Raw genomic sequence first — 21,584 nt, 5'->3', positions numbered from 1 at the left:
AGGAGCGGTAACATTGTTGGGCAGACCTCTGACAACTTCCTTGTTAATCTCTTTAAGGTATTCAGAGGCCCAAATGGCATATTGAGAGGGGGTAGGAAGCATGCCGAGGAGAAGTTTCCAATCCTCCAGCACGTAGGGATCCCCTGACAAAAGGTTTCGGAACAGTCCTTTGCAATACGGGGATTGCACCCCATAGGCAGAAACTGCTTGCTTAAGATCTTTAAGAGCTCTATAGGGGATTGAGATATAATTAGGCACAACCACCCCAGCCGCATTGGTTTGAAAGGTTACAGGGAAACAATCCTCTGCCAATTCCATGTCCCCTTGATTGTAAGCATCGCGCAGAGCGTCTTGGAGAGCGCTACGCCACACTTGCGGGGCGGGGGAAGGGGCGGAAGGGAGAGGAGAAACCTTCTCTTCCGGAGGGGCCGGGGGAGTTGGAGAAGCCGGGGGAATTGAAGAGGCCTCGGAGAGGGCCATCGCCTGGCAAGCAGGAGAGGCGATCTCCTCATAGCGTGGAGGAGATAATTCCGAGGGCTTACAAGCAGCCCCCAGCATACCTTCCTCATGAATTTGAAGGCATCTTACAAGAAGCCTCCAGGTAGTGAGAACTTCTGGCGGGGCTCGAGGTTCCTTATGAAAATAAACACCCAATTGAAGCCATAAGGAAACTTAAAGAGAGCCCTTCTCTGGGTAAATGGGACAATTCTCATAGATGTAAGCCAATAGAGAGAGGAAATGTTTTTTCGGGGGAATGGGAAGCGGATGACCTGTCGCCTGAGCGATTGCAACAGACGATTTAACGATTTCCCGAAGCTCCTGCAGATGTGCAGTCTGAGCCTTCGAGAAACCTGAGCCCATACTCACGATTGGGAGGGTGCTCTGTTCGCTAACAGCAGGCCCTGGTTGCGAGACTTTGCCAAGTCGGGGATGAGTGAAAGGCTGGTGACACAGGTAGATCACGTCGATCACGTTGCATCACGTAGGGTTGATCACGTCAATCACATCACGTCGGGGTCACCAAATGTGAAGTTTCCGCTGCTGGCCCATGAAGCCAATGTTGAGAAAAGACAGGAGACAAATTTTCTCGGGATGGAGCGACCCAGATTGGAACCTGAGAGCCCCTTTTATTGAGACAGGACAAAGGCAGGAGGAGCAATAGCATGTGATACAAAACAACCTGTAAAAGTACAATTTCTAATCTACTGCTTCAGGAAAGTTCTCTCTATATATGGTCAAATCCTGGACGTCAATGGTAGAGCACATCTCAGAATGTTATGTTATTCACTATCAGGTTGTTATGGCTTTCTCGGAGCCAGTTGTCTCCTGTGTGATTCAGCGTGGCTCTGCAGGCCTTAATATGAACTAGGCCATGGAGGACACACACCTACACAAGGAGCCATATTACAACATCAATGAATCAATGAATCAATGAATCAATGAATCAATGAATCAATGAATCAATGAATCAATGAATCAATGAATCAATGAATCAATGAATCAAAGATATACCCAGATATATTATGTGACACAGAGAAACAATACAGTCTAGTTTAGATGTATAATCGTACATGCAGAGGTGGGCTGTTGCCAGTTCGGACTGAATCTGAACTGGTTGTTACGATTCTGCACGGTTTGGAGAACCAGCAAATCAAACCACTGGCTGGCCTCACCCCCACTCATTTTTGGAGCATTTTCAGGCAGTTTTGTCCGGCCAAAATCAATGCAAAAAAATGACCTGAAAACAGCCAAAAACTGAGACATTTTAGGCTGTTTTTGGGGCTGTTTTCAGGCCATTCATCAGGCCATTTTTCCAGAGAAAATCAGCTCAAAAACACCCTGAAAATGCCCTGAAAAACAGCCCCAAATCAACCCCCCAAAATGGCCTGAAAAACAGCATAGACCCCTAGATTCCTTCCCCAACCCTGCCTGTCCCATGCAGGTACCATCCACACAAGTGATATAGAGTTGACCATGCCCACTCAGTCACATGACCCACCCAGCCATGCCCACCCAGCCACTACCACCCAGCCAATCATTCGGGTAGAGAACCAATTGTTTAAAAATTTGCAGCCCATCAGTGTGTACATGGTGAGAAAAACAAATCTTGCGAGTTTATTTTCTGCTGTCTGCTTTAACCAGCTCAGTGTTTTTAATCGCTGAACCATCACACTCCCAGAGTATCATTAACAACTTGGAGAGGCAGAACTTGAAGGCAGAACAATAAGAGGATCATGAAGATGATTCCCACAGGAGTTTTCCACCTTTTAAAAGAAATTTCCATCACCAATGTCAGCATATTGCCCCAACAATCAGGGTCCTCATTTTACTGCCCTCAAAAGGATGGAAGGCTGAGTCAACCTCTAATTCATCAGGATTTAACTCCAGGCTATGGGCAGAGTGAGCCTGTAGTATTGCATTCTACCTGGTGCAACACCAGGGCTCACATATGGCCACTCTAACAATGAGAGCGTAACTGTGAAAAATGGTCATAAGTCACTTTTTCAGGTCCATTGTAACAGTTCAGTCACTAAATGAACTTTTGTAAGTCTAGGACTACCTTGATTATTTTCTCCTCCAGCTTTCTGCTTATGTATGCATTTCTTTAAGAATACAGCACCATTGTATATTCTGCCTAGGGACTGCTTGGCAATTTTCATTATTAATTTACTGATGAGTCTTACATGCTTCATATATTCATATTCTTCAGCTTTAAATAACCTTGTCAAACAGATTCAAAACAATATTATAAACCCAACAATAACTGCAATGAATCAAATGTTATGTGCCTAAGAAACAATTTCATAGTCAGTTCCCTAATTTTATCATTAGATGCTCCTTAGTGTTTAGATCTGGTCTCAGGATGATAATGTAACACTTGGGAAAGAAGATGCAGCCTAGCAATCCAGCGCTGGAGGCCAAGATGGAGAAGACCTGCACGACCACCATGGACTTTCCTTTGGTGCTCAGGTAGGTGGGCAGGAAAGAGACCCAGACACTGCAGAAGACCAGCATGCTGAAGGTGATTAACTTGGCTTCATTGAAGGCTCCAGGGAGGTTCCTGGCCAAGAAAGCCACTGTGAAGCAAATGGCAGCCAGGAAACCCATGTAGCCAAGGACAATATAAAACATAGTGACAGACCCTTCATTGCATTGAAGGATGATCTCTCCAGGCTGGGAATGCAAGTCAGAGTCAGGGAATGGGGGAGAAACTCCCAGCCATATGGCACAAATGAGAATCTGTACAGCAGAACAAGAAAGGATAATGGAGTTGGCCAAGCTCTTCCCCAAACATCTTCTCACCTTGTTCCCTGGTTTTGAGGCCAGGAATGCCAGTACTACTGTTATAGTTTTGGCCAACACAGAAGACACAGCTACTGAGAAGACAGTGCTGAACATTGTTTGTCGGAGAAGACAGGTAGCTTTCCTTGGCTGGCCAATGAAGATCAAGGAGGACAAGAAGCAAAGCAAGAGGGAGACCAGGAGAATGTAAGAGAGATCCCGATTATTGGCTTTGATAATGGGAGTTTCTAAGTGTTTAAGAAATATGATGAAAACAAAGCCTGTGGTTAGGAACAAGAGTAGAGCAAAAAACACAAGGATTATGCCCAAATATTCTTCATAGGATAGGAAGGAGATTCTTTTGGGGATACATTGGACTCTGTTCTTGGTTGGATATTGATCATCTGGGCATCTGGTGCATTTTTCGGTATCTAAGAAAATGTAATACAATATTTCTTTTATAGTCTTTTCTTTCACTTTTCAAGAAAGACCTTCTTTTTATAATATAAACCCCTATGGTGGTATGTGTCTTCCCCAATCTCACATCCTCTACCAGAGGCCTGGGAGTTTGAGGGTTCTGTGCAGTATTTTAGCTATTCCTAAAACTATTTGTACACCTACGTGGATGAGAGAAAGAGAGGTGATATATAGAGACAGATAATAGATAGTGGAGAGAGAGAGAGAGAGAGAGAGAGAGAGAGAGAGAGAGAGAGAGAGAGATGATAAATAGAGATGAGAGATGAGGTATGTGAGAGGGGGAGAATGAGAGAGAAATGAAATACTTGTCTGGTTTGCCCATCTTAAATTTTCGGCAGCTTATAGCCCACCACAAAATCCACAATATGTACAACTATAGAAAACAACAACAACAAATAAAACCCAAAAGAGAAACACCTAGTGCCACAACCACCCTTCACTGCACTTCTCATCCTGCACTGACTTCACCTTACCCCAACACCTGGGAGAAGAAGCAGGTCTTCACAAGTTTAGGAGGATGTGGGCCTATTGGATTTCAAGTAGGAAGGAGTTCCAGAGGCGGAAGCTGCAACAGAAAAAGCAGGTTTCCAAGAACCAGCAAAGTACCAATATTTCAGGGAACAGACCTGGAGTCTTCCTATTATACTTGTTTTGGTGGAACAAGCAGACATCCTATGTGGAAAGGTTAGAGTCGACTAATGGTGGGTTCTGGATCCTGGTGCAACTGGTACGGTGCAATGAGACCCGGCGTCCACCACATGAACGTGTGCAGCATGCATGCACACATGCACACATGCACAGCGCGTACATACGTCCTTACCTCCTGTGATGCTCCGCAACGCCTCCGCAATGCTCCAGCTGCTCGGCAGAGCATTGCGTAGGCACCGTATGCTCCGTGGGCAGAAGCGCCGAAGAGCTCAAATATAGGTAAGGAGGGCAGGCGGGCATGTGGGCCCTCTGGAGCACCGTACCGGAATAGTACCTGGTGCTCCTGGCAAGGACCAGTACACCCGTACCAGGGCATACCACCTGCAACCCACCACTGTAGTCAACTCTACCTTGTAGCAATAAGAGTAGCAAAATGCAAGTACGTCTCCAACTTTATTGCATCTGCAGGTAATCAACTAGCAGCCCTATTTGGGTAAGCAGGACTCCCCTGAGTAAGGAGAAATCAGGAGAAACTTTGCAGGGTCACTGTAAAGAATGGTTGTCCTTGAGAACTGAATGCAACAAACTTTCATTTTAATGTATGCTGATTAAAGTGACAATAAAGTTCTAGTCTAGTCCATCAGATAAAGTGGCTTGTTGTCACTTTATTCCTAACCATGCAATTATATTCCTTTTAGAATTTTGGCCTGCCACACTTTCTCTTATTTCATTATGCTGTTTCATTAGTATAGTTGATGGGAGAGGGGAATAGATAGGAGTAGGATTGTGGAATGTATTGTTGTCATTCTTTTCTAGAAGACCAAGGTCATCTTTTATCTCCGCACTTTTACACCTGACCGGAAGCAGCTGGGTGGAGATGACAGCGTGGAAGAAGAAGATTGGACTATGTGATGGATTTGTGGGTGTGGGGACAAGATCATGAACTTTTAACTGGGTGGAATCCCAGGAACCCCTTTAGAATTCGGATTCCACAGATGTGCTAAGATGTCTGCTTTATTAAATTGGAACTTTAAGGATCGTTTTGCCTTGGACTCTGATTTAATTCTACATGATACTTGGAACGCTGACAACCATCTGATAACCTGGCATTGCCCAGGAATTTATTTATGCCAATCCTATATTAGGAAAAGGAATGAATTATATCTATAGTGTCAAGTTAAAGTATGCTGGAACACACAAACATAGACACACACAGAGAGAGACACAGGCAAACACACACATGAACTTGAATCTAGAATGCACGCGTTCGCTGTCAAAAGTACTGTGATTTGATACTATAGATATAATTCATTCCTTTTCATTTCAGCAGCACAAGCATTCTAGAGTTATGCTGGAACACACAGAGAGACACAGACACACAGACACACACACACCAAGGAGTGTTAGGGATGCCTTACCCCCATAGCATTTGTTTCCAGAGAGTAAGTCATCTGTGTATGTATGCGTGCGTGTGTGTGTGTGTGTGTGTGTGTGTGTATATACATACATATATATATACATATACACATACATACATACACACATACACATACATACATATGCTGGTCTTGTTGTATTCGGGTCTTTTCCTGTGTAAGATTGAGATTGTCTTGGCAACGTTTCGGTGAAGTCTCACTCGCCATCTTCAGGCTGGGTTTTGGGCTTAAAGCGTGGTCGGAGCTGCCATCTTTCTATAACTCTTGGTGGAGGTATGTGGAGTGCTGGCATTGTTTCGGTAAGTGGAATGATTGGTTGTGTGGTTGTATCATGATTGGTAGATTGGTGCTGATTGGTGCTGGCTTTGTGTCCATTGTTGTTTCGTGCTGGCTGTGTGTCCATTGTTGTTTCGTGTTGTAACAGGCTGGGTGGTGGGTGGGGCTCATTTGTTGATTAGGGCTGGTTTCCAGATGTGTGGTAGGTGGGAGGTATCATCACGTTTATTCATGTTGTGGGGGTGTTTCTCTATTTCGATAGCTTCCATAATTATTCTTTTGTTGAAGTGTTCAGCTTTGGAGATTAACCTGGTTCCTTCAAAATTAATTTCATGTCCTGTAGCTTTAAGGTGCTGGAAAAGGGAGGAAGTTTTTTCTTTTTTTCTTACTGCGTTCTTGTGTTCTGCGTTGTACGCATTTATTCTCCTGTTCGTTTGTCCTATGTATATTGCAGGGCAGATTTTGCATGGTATTTCGTAGACTCCTTGGTTTTCTAGCTGGATTTTATCTTTGGGGTTTCTTAAGAAGGTAAGAAACCCACCAAGGTTTGTAGAGGGACGGCAGCTCTGATTATATATACATATATATGTATATGTATACATATATATATACATACATACATATGTATATGTATGTATGTATATATATATATATACATACATACATACATACATACATACATACATACATACATACATACATATATATATATACTTAAAGTCACAACCCCTGGTATGCCCAAGTGTGGGAGGAAGGTCACACTTCCACTCTCTGTCATTAGGCTCGTCACAAGAGTCCATCCAGACAGAAACCCAATATTTTTACTGTTGCCTTTGTTATATTTGTGTTTTTATTTGTGCTGATAAATAAATAAAGGGAGACTAGTATAGATCTATTTCAAGCTATTTAGCTCTCATCAGCTAGCCATATCCTTACTGGGATTCGAACCTGTGCTCTATTGCCTCCCAGGCAGGGAGTTAACCATTTGAGCTACAGAGATCATTCTGACAGAGAGTGGAAGTGTGACCTTCCTCCCATACTTGGGCATACCAGGGGTTGTGACTTTAAGTATATACCTCCCACCCTGGCTGGCTGATAAAGGAGTCGTTCTCTGTAGCTCAAATGGTTAACTCCCTGCCTGGGAGGCAATAGAGCACAGGTTCGATTCCCAAAAACTTGGGTATGGCTAGCTGATGAGAGCTAAATAGCTTGAAATAGATCTATACTAGTCTCCCTTTATTTATTTATCAGCATAAATATAACAAATGTAACAAAAAAGGCAACAGTAAAAAATATTGGGTTTCTGTCTGGATGGTCTCTTGTGACGAGCCTAATGACAGAGAGTGGAAGTGTGACCTTCCTCCCATACTTGGGCATACCAGGGGTTGTGACTTTAAGTATATACCTCCCACCCTGGCTGGCTGATAAAGGAGTCGTTCTCTGTAGCTCAAATGGTTAACTCCCTGCCTGGGAGGCAATAGAGCACAGGTTCGATTCCCAAAAACTTGGGTATGGCTAGCTGATGAGAGCTAAATAGCTTGAAATAGATCTATACTAGTCTCCCTTTATTTATTTATCAGCATAAATATAACAAATGTAACAAAAAAGGCAACAGTAAAAAATATTGGGTTTCTGTCTGGATGGTCTCTTGTGACGAGCCTAATGACAGAGAGTGGAAGTGTGACCTTCATACATACATACATACATACATACATACATACATACATACATACATATATATATATATATACATACACACACACACACATACATATATATGGAGGGAGAGGGAGAGGGAACTCTGGCTGGGCAGACCTCATTGGAGGCAACGGAGACTTATATGAGCCTTGTTATCTGGGAGCAGTTCAAGCCAATTATTTTGAGCAATTGGACAGGGTCCTTGGACCTGTGACTCCAATCATCTGTTTCCTGGGAGGTAGCATGTGACTGTGTCCAAGCAGTGATCAATGCCTCCCTAAGGGAGTGGGTGGTACTGCCTGTTGTGAAGGAGGCAGTGGCATTCCTGCTTCTCAAGAGCCTATTCTCGGACCCAATAGCAATAGCAATAGCAGTAGACTTATATACCGCTTCATAGGGCTTTCAGCCCTCTCTAAGCAATAGCAATAGCAATAGCAGTAGACTTATATACCGCTTCATAGGCCTTTCAGGCCTCTCTAAGCGGTTTACAGAGAGTCAGCATATTGCCCCCAACAATCTGGGTCCTCATTTTACCCACCTCGGAAGGATGGAAGGCTGAGTCAACCCTGAGCCGGTGAGATTTGAACCGCTGAACTGCTGATCTAGCAGTAGCCTGCAGTGCTGCATTTAACCACTGCGCCACCTTGGCTCAACAGTATTGGATAACTTTTGTCCAATTTCCCAATCTTTCGTTTTTAGGGAAGGTTGTTGAGTGTGTGGTTGAAGGCCACTGGATGATGCAGATTACCTGAACCCTTTTCAGTCTGGGTTCAGGCAGGGCAAAACACTGAACCAGCATCAGTCACATTTGACAATGACATTTGGAGGACTCAAAGGTAGTGCAACCATTCTGACTTCCTGGACTTCTCAGTGGCTTTTGTTACCATCAGCCATGGTATCCTTCTATGCTCACTTTGGGACCTGGAACTGACCTAGGCTTCCCCAAAAACCACAAAGCAGATTCCTGGTCCCAACAAAATCCACTTATTAAACAAATGTGAATTCCTCTCATTCACATTCAGCAAAGGCCCCAGACTTTCAAAAGTGAAGTTATTACCATAGACCTTATCTAGCTTGGAAAGCTGCCATGTAAATATTTTCCAAACTCAGTGCAGTGCAAGGAAAGACTTGGCACAGAGTCTCTGAGATTCACAGACAGATCTTCACACTCCTGAAATGAACTAACAAACGAATTGTTTCCTGCAAAAGCCCACTCCCCTTTCGCTCCCTTTTTATTTCCTATGGGAGGGGCCATTCACGGTCCACCTATGGCTTTACTCCCAAGTCAACCCTGATTTCTTAGCTGTTCTTTTCTTCTGACAGCTCTGCGCATGCGCACACTGAGAACAGGCTCCAGCTGTTCCTCTGCCTCACTGCTGTCTAGCTACGAAGGCAGCTGAGAACTGCCAGATGGCCTTGGCCTCATCTCTGCCTCCAGTGCAGAGACTTCATCTGAGCCTTCCCCAGCCTCCATGACTGTCCCTTGTTCCTCCCCAACTTTCTCACTGTCCAACTCAGTTGCCAGCTCCACTGGCCACTGGCGGGCCACAACAGGAACCTCCTGGGGCCTCCTCTTTCCATGGTATGATCCAGTCAGTATTGTTAGAAGAGGAGAGGATGAACCTAGGCCCCTGCAGTATAAGGTGCTTCAGACTTGAGCCTCTCGCTGCTCCTTTTTAACATTTACCTGAAACTGCTAAAGAAGATCATCCATCAGTATAGGGTTAAATATCTCCACATCTAACCAGACGAGTGATGTGTGGCAGTGCTGATATGGATGGGAAGGAACCAGCTTCAACTCAACTCTGGCAAGAAGGACTAGCTATGGGGGGTTTTTGGTCCTCCAGGATCAGATGACACTTTATCTTTGGCTCTGGACAGGGTGGGGCTTCCCAGGACTCAGCTGGTGCATAATTTGAGGGTCTTTCTGGATTCACGGGTCCTGCTAGAGAAGCGGTTGGTAGCCATGGCTAAGAAGATCTTTGCACACATTTGTCTGGTGCACCAGTCATCTCGTCTCTTGACCAGGAGGCCTTGTTCATGTTCATCCATGTCTTGGACATCTTCCTTCTTAATTATTGCAGTGTATTCCATATGAGGCTATCCTTGAAGATGACCTGGGAATTTCAGCAGTCCAGATACACAGTTATGGAGGGTGGGGCTAGGTTTGAGCAGGTAACACCTCTGTTGTGTGGGCTGCATTGGCTTCCAGTTTCTTTCCAGATGTGATTCAAGATGTTAGTCATCACCTTTAAAGCCCTATATGCAGGGGTGAAATCCAGCAGGTTCTGACAGGTTCTGGAGAACTGGTAGTGGAAATTTTGAGTAGTTTGGAGAACCGGCAAATGCCACCTTTGGCTGGCCCTGGAGTGGGATGGGAATGGAGATTTTGCAGTATCCTTCCTCTGGAGAGGGGTAGTAATGCAGATTTTGCATTATCCTTCCTCTGTGGTGTGGAGGGAATGGAGATTTTGCAGTATCCTTCCCCTGTAATGCCCACCAAGCCACGCCCACCAAGCCACACCATGCCCACCAAGCCATGCCCACAGAACCGGTAGTAAAAAAAATTGAATTTCACCACTGCTTCTATGGCACAGGGCCAGGCTATTTGCAGAACTGTCTTTCCCTGAGGCCATGTACCTGTCCGGCCAGATTAGATAAGGTGGGCATCCTCCTAATCCCTTCCCCTAAATATTGCCTCTAACGGGGGTTAGAAAGTGTGTAGCTCCTGGAATACAGAACAGTGAAGTGTGGCATCTCCACCACTCTTTTAGCCTTCCATAAGGCTCAAAAGACCTGGCTTTTCCTCCAGGCTTTGGGAGAGTATTAAATGATGGTATGTAACCATGGCTTTGCACCACTTTTTTGTTTAAATGTTTTAAATATTAACTGGCTTTTTTATGGCTTCTGAAATGATTTTATGTGTTTTATTTTAAAAATCTGACTAGCAGCTGCTCAGAGCATGGCTAAAAGATGGGCAATTATACAAGTGTTTTAAATAAATAAATATATTAGAAAAATGATTGATGATAGATAATAGATGAGAGAAAGAGAGAGATAGGGCTAGATTAGATAGGATGGATGGATGGATGGATGGATGGATGGATGGATGGATGGATGGATGGATGGATGGATGGATGGGATGGGATGGGATGGGATGGGATGGGATGGGATGGGATGGGATGGGATAGGATAGGATAGGATAGGAAGATGGATGGATGGATGGATGGATGGATGGATGGATGGATGGATGGATGGATGGATAGATAGATAGATAGATAGATAGATAGATAGATAGATTATTTGCTTGTTTGTTTACCATTCAAAAGTAACCTTGCCCACCCCATTTATCTTCTTCCTTTCTCATCCTTCAAGCTCTTTCTCTTATTCCTCCCGTTATAAAGAGACTGGGCACATTGAAAACAAAGAACCACAAAATTGTCAAGCTTAGCTGTGTCTTTTACCATGCACACTGTTCAAAAGACTCTGGATGAATTCCGTACTCTTTTCTCCCATGTCACCCACCTTCCTGAGTGGAGATGGTCCCCTGTGGACAAAGAACGCAGTCATAGCAGCAAACTGGCTCTCCTTCTCGGGCCTTCTTGACAAATCCAGGCTGACATTTTTCCACACATTTGGACTGAGGCAGAGACTGAGATAATGCCAAAGGAAATGTGTTAGGAGTCCCCATCCATTAGATACGATACTTAGCCAATTTGTCTACTTAGATCAATTTGAAATCTCTAACTAGGTCCAAAGGGTTGGAGGAGATACAACTATTCTCAGAGTCTTTAGAGATTCCTTTTTGCTTCTGCCATCTCACATTGCAAAGATAGACTTTCAACCAAACTTGCTACACAGATGACTTAACCTCTGAAACAAATACTGTGGGGGTAAGATACCCCTAACATGGTGTGTGTGTGTGTGTGTGTGTGTGTGTGTGTGTTCCAGCATAACTCTGGAACACCTGGGCTGCTGAAAATTTTCAACCAAACTAGGTACACAGATGACTTACTCTCTGAAAACAAGATACCCCTAACATCCCTCAAGGGTGTGTGTGTGTTTGTGTGTTCCAGCATAACTCTGGAATGCCTGGGCCGCTGAAATGAAAAGAACTGAATTATATCTATAGTGTCACGTCACAGTACTTCTGACTGTGATAGTGTGCATTTTGGATTCAAGTTCTGTTAAGATACAGCCTGTTGTGTCTTAAAATGGCTTCTACTGTACAGCACAGTGAAATTGTCATGGTAACGGCTTTGCAGTACTCCACAAGAGGGCTCCCTCTAATACAGGATTGGGATAAATACATACCTGAGCTACACTGGGTTATCAGCTAGTATTTATATAAAGTCTTCCAAGCAGTTTAACAAAACTTTAAGGGTTCTACTCCCCCCTCAGTGAATTCTTAGCCCTCTACCTTGGTGAATAGGCTTAGGCCACTTGGAACGGATCCTAAAGCTTTAGAAAACATAGAAAAGACGCAAAGATTTCACCCACCTTGTTTAGCAGTTTTAGCTTTGAAATAGCATCTTGGTTCATAATAAGTCTCTCTCTTTCAAAACTCCCCAGTGGCTCTTTGATGAGATCCCCCTTGGAGAGGCCCACCAACCTCACAATGTTCAGATCTGCTGCTACATCTCCACGTCGGTCCAAATAGAGTTTGTTCCAGGAAAAATTGAGAAAATCATTTTTCCCCCAAGGCAGATGGAACTAGAATGGAAACATCCAGAAATTTTAAAAGCAGAAATCTTGGTTTCATATCCCATGTGGCTGTTTTACATCTTTCTTCTACCATTGTCTACTAGACAAATATTTTCAGTTGGGAGAGCAAGTGCTATGAAGATCTTTAGCAAAAATATATATTGACAAAATATACAATGAAAATATTATAATTGACAAAAATTTGCCAGTTATAGGGAACATGCTAGAGAAGGTTACAAATAAACTGAACAAACAAATAAGGTGATTGTCAGATTTCCTAAAAATGCCCTAATTGATTCAAAAGTACCGAGTCAAGTTTTCAATACAAAACCAGTCATTTATTATGAGCACCATTAGGCAAGATCTGTTCGCAGTCAAGACTCTGCTTTGTTTGATTTATCTCTGAACTTTACTCCTGTTCCTTCCCTCTCCTCAGTCTGTGTCATAAATCACATTACCCTATAAGATGCACCCTTCCCAAACTGGTTGCAGTAATCTGAGATCCGACTCCAGCTGACAGTATGTGTGGAATGCACTCCCCCTCATTCTGTCCCCATGACAACACTGAGAGTTGACAGTGGTTATTCATAAACTGGGTAAAAACAATAAGGTGATTGCTAGAAAGCATGTACACACACAATCAACAGTTCTCAAAACAACTTCATACCTATGGATTGTCTTGCCCTGCTCCGGACTGAGGGGAGGGGTTTCCATCTCTTTTAACTTAACGGATATGCACGGGAATCCTCAGATCCTGCCTTCTTTGACTTGCTATCACTTTCTCTCAATAAAAGTTTCCTTTTGAAACAATGCCTGTTTCAAGAGTTCTGCTTTCTTGGTGAAAGGAGAGGCAGGTCCATACAGTGATAATCATTAATAGCAGTAAATAATAATAGTATTTAATGATTTGATAATAACCATATATTTAATTTGATGATAATGCCCTTATTGACATTAGAAAGGAAAAAGGATGACGAATGTCAAACGTGATAAGAACATTTGTGAAAGTAGTAGTTGTTCAGAAACCGAATGTGACTTAGCAGTATCATGCTCATGGTAAGAAGGTAAATACATCAATAAGAATCTCAGGAAGTGACCATTCTGATCTGGGGAGATGCTAATTCAAATTCCAGACCCCCTTGCAGGTCCCACATTTGGAGAAAGCCTAGCACAAAAACTAGATCAGGTTAGGAAAAGGCAAGGAAACCAAGGACAAAAGCAAAGAAGCAGCTCTTCGTTTTGAGAAAAGATGCAAGGAGAAGAACCATTTTGGTCTAGGGGAGTTGAACCGCAGAAAGTGTGTGAAAGCACCAATTTCTCAGTTAGAGAAAGGAGCATACGGTATTCTTCCAATAAATGAAAGTTGCTATACAAAAGCTTAACATCTCTTCACTGTTATTCCGGCGGACCATGAATGGAAAACTGAATTTAGTCACAAAAAGTGGAGATCCTGGCTGAATGAGATTGATTCCACCAGAGAAGAATGTATGAAGGTAAAATTCTATGATGCTCATTACAACTCTATACATACATGTCAGTAGTGGGTTTTGCCTCCCATTGCAACCGGTATGCTGCAACGGGAGCTGGACGTGCACCACGGGCACATGTGCTGCACACACATGCTCACTCACTACCTGCGATGCTCCAGCTGCTCAGCAGAGCATCTCGCAGGCGCTGTACGCTGCACGCACATGCACAGATAACCCATTTCCTTCAAATACAGGTAAGGAATGAGGGGAGGCAGGTGGGCCCTCCAAAGCACCGTTCCAGTACGGTGGCTGCTGCTTCCGGCAGGTACTGGTACGCACATACCACCTGCAACCTGCCACTGATACATGTACAGTGGAACCTCCGGTCACAACCATAATCCATTCCAGAACTTTGGTTGGCACCAGATTTGGTCATGACTGGAAGCAAGACTGACTGCGCATGCACGCACAAATATAGGTGCGGAAGGGGAAATCGCAGGAGCCGGGAAAATCGCTGCGGCTGTGTTTGATTGCCACCCAAGCAGAGGTGGGTTGCTGCCGGTTCGGCCCGGATCGGCGGTGGGAGGCTCCACCCACCACCCAGATGCTACTGCGCACCCGAACTGGTAGTAAAAAAATTAGCTACCCTCCACTGCACCCAATGATGTATTCGTGAACAGGGTGAAACATTTAGTGGATTTTTTTGGTAGGTACCCAATTTGGTCGTGGTCAGAAGTGTTTATGACCCAAGGTTCCAATGTGTTCATTTAAAAATTCATCCATCCATGTGCATATTTGTTTATATATTAGCACATATTTGTTTTTATATAGAGAGATAGAGATAGAGATAGAGATAGAGATAGAGATAGAGATAGAGATAGAGATAGAGATAGAGATAGAGATAGAGATAGAGAGAGAGAGAGAGAGAGATAGAGATAGAGATAGAGATAGAGATAGAGATAGAGATAGAGATAGAGAGAGATAGAGATAGAGATAGAGATAGAGATAGAGATAGAGATAGAGAAGATAGTGATAGAGATAGAGATAGAGATAGAGATAGAGATAGAGATAGAGATAGAGATAGAGATAGAGATAGAGATAGAGATAGAGATAGAGATAGAGATAGAGAAGATAGAGATAGAGATAGAGATAGAGATAGAGATAGAGATAGAGATAGAGATAGAGATAGAGATAGAGATAGAGATAGAGATAGAGAGAGAGAGAGATAGAGATAGAGATAGAGATAGAGATAGAGATAGAGATAGAGATAGAGATAGAGATAGAGATAGAGATAGAGATAGAGATAGAGATGATAGATAGATGGAGAAGGAAAGGGAGAGATAGAGAGAGGAAGAGGGAGAGTGGGGAAGAGAGAGATACGATGATGATGATTGATGATGATGATGATGATGATGATGATGATGGTGGTGATGATGATGATGATTGTATGTTTCTATGTGTAACATCTTGGATGCCTAGAGAGCACACTGCTCACCATAGAAATCTATGATATACAACAATTACAAATATTTTTAAAATAAAAAAATAAAATAAGCTGTATTCAATATCAAAATGTATAATTCATGGTCCTCGCTCTTTGGAGCATGAGATGCCATGAGAAATAAATTTGGCCAAACCTGTAGGCCTTTTGTGGTGCATGTGGGTTGAGATTAATTCTCCTCCCTCTCCTTAGAAGATTCCTTCTTCAAAGGAACTAAGTTCAATGGATCCTTCTCAGGACTCCATACCTGCCACGGCTCCAGCTTTTGAGCCCCCAAACTCTCTTCGCCTTCCTTCCTCCTCCTCCTCCTCCTCCTGGATCTGGAGGAATGCCCATTATTCAGGACATAGGCCAAAGTCTTAACAATGCTGTACACATGGTGGTCATTTCGGATCTGGATCCTGTTCCGTCTCTCTCGGAACTCCAGTGGCGCTTTCTCAATGCATCGGCTCCGTCCATGCACAGAAGAGGCATGCTTTGAAGAAGAACAGTGAAAAGACTGGTCTTCAAATTGGGGTTCCACAAAGAGGTTTGCTTCAAAAGCATCACCTTGTGGCCTTTGCTTTTCCTGAAAAGCAAAGGTCCAAATACTATGGATAGGTTTAAGATATCTCTTCCTTTTCTTTGGAAATTTTCCCAAGACTGAAATGATCCAGATTTTTCCTTCAATGGGTCTTGGCAAACCTTCAAGTGTTACATCAACAGGGCCAATTCCATCCAGGATGCTACCATATTTTATAAAGTACACAAAGACATTGACTTGTCTCCACTTAGAGACAGCATCCCTGATAGGTCCTATGGGACTAACTTTTGAGAAGTGCTGTGATATAACAACACAAATTCTATTCCTGACGAGCATAGGAGTGAAAGTCCTTATGAAATCCTCTCCTTCCTCTGTGTCTGAAGCAAAGAGACCAACCAAAGTCCATCTAAAATGGAGGAGCACTTGGACAATCGCCGGGTAGTGGAATCCTTCCCGGGGGAGCATCCGGTAGAAAAAGGGGAAATGAGTTTTATCACTCAGAGCCTCCGAAACAATTTTGTAACCAGTCTGAAAAAGGAATGGAGAATGCTGGGTTGTATCTGACATCATATCGAACAGCAATAGCGCTTAGATTTATATATCATTTCACAGTGCTTTACAGCCCTCCATAAGTGATTTTACAGAGTCAGCGTATTGCCCCCAACAATCTGGGTCCTCATTTTACCGACCTCGGAAGGATGGGAGGCAACCTTGAGCCTGGTTAGATTCAATCTGCCAAACTGCTGGCAGCCGGTGATCAGCAGAAGTAGCCTGCAGTACTGCACTCTAACCACTGCGCCACTGCAGCTCATCCAAATCCAGAACATTAGCTTTTAATAAATCCAGCTTGGTTTTCATGAACATACTAAAATAATTTATTGTCGATAAGTGATTAGGCCACATTAATGTACAGATAAGACATAGAATATTAATAAGATCATATATAAAAAGAAAAGAAACAACGTACAAAACAATAAGGTTAAAAAATGCAAGTCATATTTCTCTCTCACCCCAACAATCAAACCCACATGTGTGAATCTCAACTGAACAGCTGTGTTTAAATAAAGAGCCCTACTGTATGTAATTTTTGAATTCTGACTGCACAGGTAATATGTTGTTTTAATATAAGGCTCCCAAAAGGTTGTTTGATGATTAATGGGCGATCCAAGATACAGCACATCTTTCTTATACAACTGATATTCAACAAATAATTCATCAGTATTTTCAATAGCACAGAATAACATAGATTAATAGAGTTGGAAGGAACCTTGAATGTCATCTAGTCCAACCCCCCACCCAAGCAGGGGACCCTACACCATCCCCAACAAATGGCAGTTCAATCTCTCCTTGAAAGCCTCTTTGATCAACTCCCACAACTTCTGAAGACAACCTCTGTTCCATTGGTTGATTGTTCTCATTGTCAGAAAGTTCCTCCTTATTTCTAGGTTGAATCTCTCTTTGATCAGTTTCTGTCCATTATTGCTCGTCTGGCCTTCAGGTGCCTTGGAAAATAGCTTGCCCCCTTCCTCTCTGTGGCAGTCAAATATTGGAGCACTGCTGTTATGTCTGCCTTAGTCCTTCTCTTCACTAAACTAGCCACGCCTGGTTCCTGTAACTGTTTTTCATATGTTTTAATCTCCAGTCCCCTAATCATCCTGGCTGCTCTTCTCTGCACTCTTTCTAGAGTCTCAACATCTTTTTTATAGTGTGGTGACCAAAACTGGATGCAGTACTCTAGGTGTGGTCTTATAGAATGGCATTAGAACCTCACTTGATCTTGATTGTATTCTTCTGTTAATGCAATTTAGAATTACATTGGCTTTTTTGGCTGCCGCTGCACACAACAATAGCACTTAGACTTATATACCACTTCACACTGCTTTACATACCTCTCCAAGCAGTTTACAGATATTGCCCCCAACAATCTGATCCACATTCACCAAACTCGGAAGGATGGAAGAACCGATCAGAATCGAACTACTGGCAGTTGGCAGAATTATCCTGCAATACTGCATTCTAATTATTGTGCCACCACAATGTAATGTTAGTGGTCACTATGAGACCATAATCATATGCATTTTATCAACTGCATTTAAGATAATCCATTGGAATTTTTTTTAACAAACCTAGAATTTGTTAACCATTGAAAATATAGCTATACATACACACAAACCTGTGGGATTTTGTAGATGCCTCCTAATGTTGACATCTGGATGGAGATGTCTTCAAGAGCTCCATCAAGAAGGGCCAAAAGGTTGTCCTTCTTTCCACACCTGTAGTTGGGAACGTTGGCTTCCCCAGTCGAGAGCATGTCCAGCAAGGCATCCAAAGTGCCAAGGGCGTTCAAATAGTTGTTGTGCATGTTGTAGCCAAGTGTGAGATTGTGCAAAAGCTGAGGGTTCTTGTTGACCTCTTGAATGGCAAAAATGAAGCGGACAATATTTGGCACACCGGAAGGTAACCTACTATTTTTAAAAATGTTTGTGTTGTTATCATCATCAACAACAATAACAACAACAATAGCACCAGCAATTTTTTTAAAATTTATTGCTCTTTGTCTCCATAAGCATAATAGCAATAGGTATGATGAGCCTAAAGCCAATATTGTTCCAAAACCGGAGGCAAATGAGTCACCCACTCATCAATTAATTTTTGTGAGAGTTGAAAAAATGGGATGGAGATAGTCTTCCACCAGGGATAAGAATCACAAATGCATTACAATTTTTCATGTCCCAAGTAACCAGGGTTCAAAATCATTCCATCACTAAAGTAGAACTACAAAAAAAGGAAGAGTGTGCCAGGGAAGCCATCCAGAATAACAGAGCTGGAAGGAACTTTAGAGGTCTTCTAGTCCATCCCCCTGCTTAGGCAGGAAGCCCTATACCGTTTCAGACAAATGGATATCCAACATCTTCTTAAAAACATCCAGTGTTAGAGCATTCACAACTTCTGGAGGCAAATTGTTCCACTGATTAATTGTTCTCACTGTCAGGAAATTTCTCCTTAGTTCTAGGTTGCTTCTCTCCTTGATTAGCTTCCATCCATTGTTTCTTGTCCTGCCCTCAGCTGCTTTGGAGAATAGGTTGATTCCCCTCTTCTTTGTGGCAGCCACTTAATTTATTGCTTTTTATTTACTTCTTATCATCTAAAAAGAATTCAGTCTCTATTTCTATTAGGATCAGGCATTAAATACCAATGCACATTTATAAAAAATATGGAAATTGATTGGGAAGAATGCACTACCCCTTTCAATAACTACTTAATAACAAAGATTATTAGGGGACTGGAAGCTAAAACATATGAAGAATGGTTGCAGGAACTTGGTATGTCTAGTTTGATGAAAATAAGGACTAGGTGTGATATGATAGTAGGGTTCCAACATCTCAGGGACTGCCCCAAAGAAGAAGGAGTCAAGCTATTCTCCAAAGCACCTGAGGGTAAAACAAGAAGCAATGGGTGGAAACTAATCAAGGAGAGAAGCAACCTAGAACTAAGGAGAAATTTCCTGACAGTTAGAACAATTACTCAGTGGAACAACTTGCCTCCAGAAGTTGTGAATGCTCCAACACTGGACGTTTTTAAGAAGATGTTGGATATCCATTTGTCTGAAGTGGTGTAGGGTTTCCTGCATAAGCAGGGGGTTAGACTAGAAGACCTTCAAGGTCCCTTCCAACTCTGTTATTCTATTGTACTTTAAACAAACATTGGTATTCAAATGACACTCACAATTGGATCAGGAGGGGAAAATGATCTGGAATTCTTTCATGTTCCCCCCCCCCTTTGACCCAATCTTTGGATCTGAATCTCTTCCACAAAATAAGACAAAAGAGGAAAACCATGGAAATCAAAACAATACCAAAAAAAATTATGATTAGACGAAAAAATGAAAATAATAGTAAAAGAAGAGTGTTAGAACTGTAAATGAAGGGAATCAAACTCCATCCCACTGAATGACTTACAAGTGAGACTGGCTAGAAGGAGCCGTGTTGAAAGGCAATGTGACATAGAATATTTTTGTTGCACTGATGATCACACTTATGATATAGTCTCCTGGCCTGTAATAGCTCCATAGATTGTTTCCATCCTGGTGCTCCAAACTCAACGGGCACTTTGTTCTTAGCTTCCCAGAGACTGGCTGGGACACCAGCAGCATCAGGAACAGAAGCAGAAGGTCCATAATTCATAGGGACTGAATCAATCATCTTCCCATTTCTAAGCAAGAACAACTAGAAGAGTTATACTCAAAGCATTCTCCCAAGGTGGAAATGAATCAGTGGCTTTCCTGATTCAGACAGAGAGAAACTGAGCTCCATCTGGAAATGAGAAATAGATCCATTCAAGAAGCACAGTCCCTGTCTGTCTCAAAACTTGTCCCACAGAGAGTACAAGTTTATTCATGCACCTTTTTGTGAGATAACATCCTTTGCACCTTGCTTCAATCTGATGTTTACAGCAAAGGCAGCCACTGGAGAAATGATGGAGGAGTTTCCAGAAATCAGGATGGGATAATTACACTGAGAGGCAATTTCTTCTCTGGGGATCATGAGTTCTTTTGGGGACCTATGTGCAGAGATCTATGGAGGTTGTCATTCATCCACATCACGTTTGTCCCAAAGGTGCTTTTATATCAAAGGCAACTGGACTTTCTAATTTTTCTTTAAGGCATTTCGCTTCTCATCCAAGAAGCTTCTTCAGTGGCAGTGTAAGATTTTGGGGAATGTGGAGTCATTACTATACTTATTTATGAACTAGTTGCCTCGTGGACCTCACTAGATCTTGATGTCAATCACACACTTGCTGTTGCCCACACCCAATCATTTCACTTGCTTCTGTTCTCAATCCCTTGTATGTGTTGTGGCCCGCCAGCAGCCAGCAGAGCTGGCAGCAGGTTCGGACAGTGAGGAGGTTGGGGAGGAACATGGGCCAGTCCTGGAGTTTTGGGAAGGCTCTCGTGAGAGCACTGTGTTGGAGGCAGAGAGAGGGCCAGAGCCATATGCCAGCTGTCAGCTGCCTTCAGAGAGGGCATCAGTGAGGCAGATGAACAGCTGGAGCCTGTTCCCAGTGTGCACATGCCCAGAGTTACCAGAGGAGGGAACTACTAAAGAACAGAGGTCAAATTTGGAGTAAGACCAGATAATGAATGGCCCCTCCCAGAGGACATAAAAGAGGAGCGAAAGGGGAGTGGAGTTTGCAGGAGACAATTAGTTCGCTAATCAGATAGTGACTCTCCGAGATTCCTTGCCAGGTTCTGCAGATATCCGCCTCCAAGCCAGATAAGGTCTGTGACTGTAAATCCTCCTTTGAAAGACTTTGCTGTCTGTGAATGAGTAGAATTCACTGTAAATTAATAAAAGTTTTTTTTTCTGGGACAAGGAATTTGTTTCATGCTCTTGGGAAGCCCTGGTCAGAAGAATATGCATCAATTTACATAATATAAAAGGTGGGGAATCCTCCCTTCTTTAGGCCCATCCTTTTGTCCTGAACATCAATAAGAAAAAATGTGCTTCAACAGAAAGTTATCCTGGTCTCTGGTTCAAATGTATCTTTAGAAAATACAGAACACACACAGC

At 42.9% G+C, this 21,584-nt stretch overlaps 1 protein-coding gene across 1 annotated transcript in view; it reads right to left on the bottom strand.

The window, feature by feature from the left end:
* Window positions 1-2,808: 2,808 nt before the first annotated feature.
* The window catches only part of LOC116502614 (vomeronasal type-2 receptor 26-like), a 42,378-nt gene continuing 23,602 nt past the window's right edge, over window positions 2,809-21,584 (bottom strand). Inside the window, exons 8-10 of the mRNA XM_032208484.1 lie at window positions 18,288-18,426; window positions 11,282-11,364; window positions 2,809-3,563 (exon numbers count right to left, since the gene is read on the bottom strand). Of these exons, the coding sequence (XP_032064375.1) occupies window positions 2,809-3,563; window positions 11,282-11,364; window positions 18,288-18,426 (977 nt within the window). The remainder of the gene's footprint in view (window positions 3,564-11,281; window positions 11,365-18,287; window positions 18,427-21,584) is intronic.

Source organism: Thamnophis elegans, chromosome 2 (genome assembly GCF_009769535.1).
Source record: "Thamnophis elegans isolate rThaEle1 chromosome 2, rThaEle1.pri, whole genome shotgun sequence".
NCBI classification, from domain to species: domain Eukaryota; kingdom Metazoa; phylum Chordata; class Lepidosauria; order Squamata; family Colubridae; genus Thamnophis; species Thamnophis elegans.
This window is presented reverse-complemented; position numbering and strand designations above follow the sequence as displayed.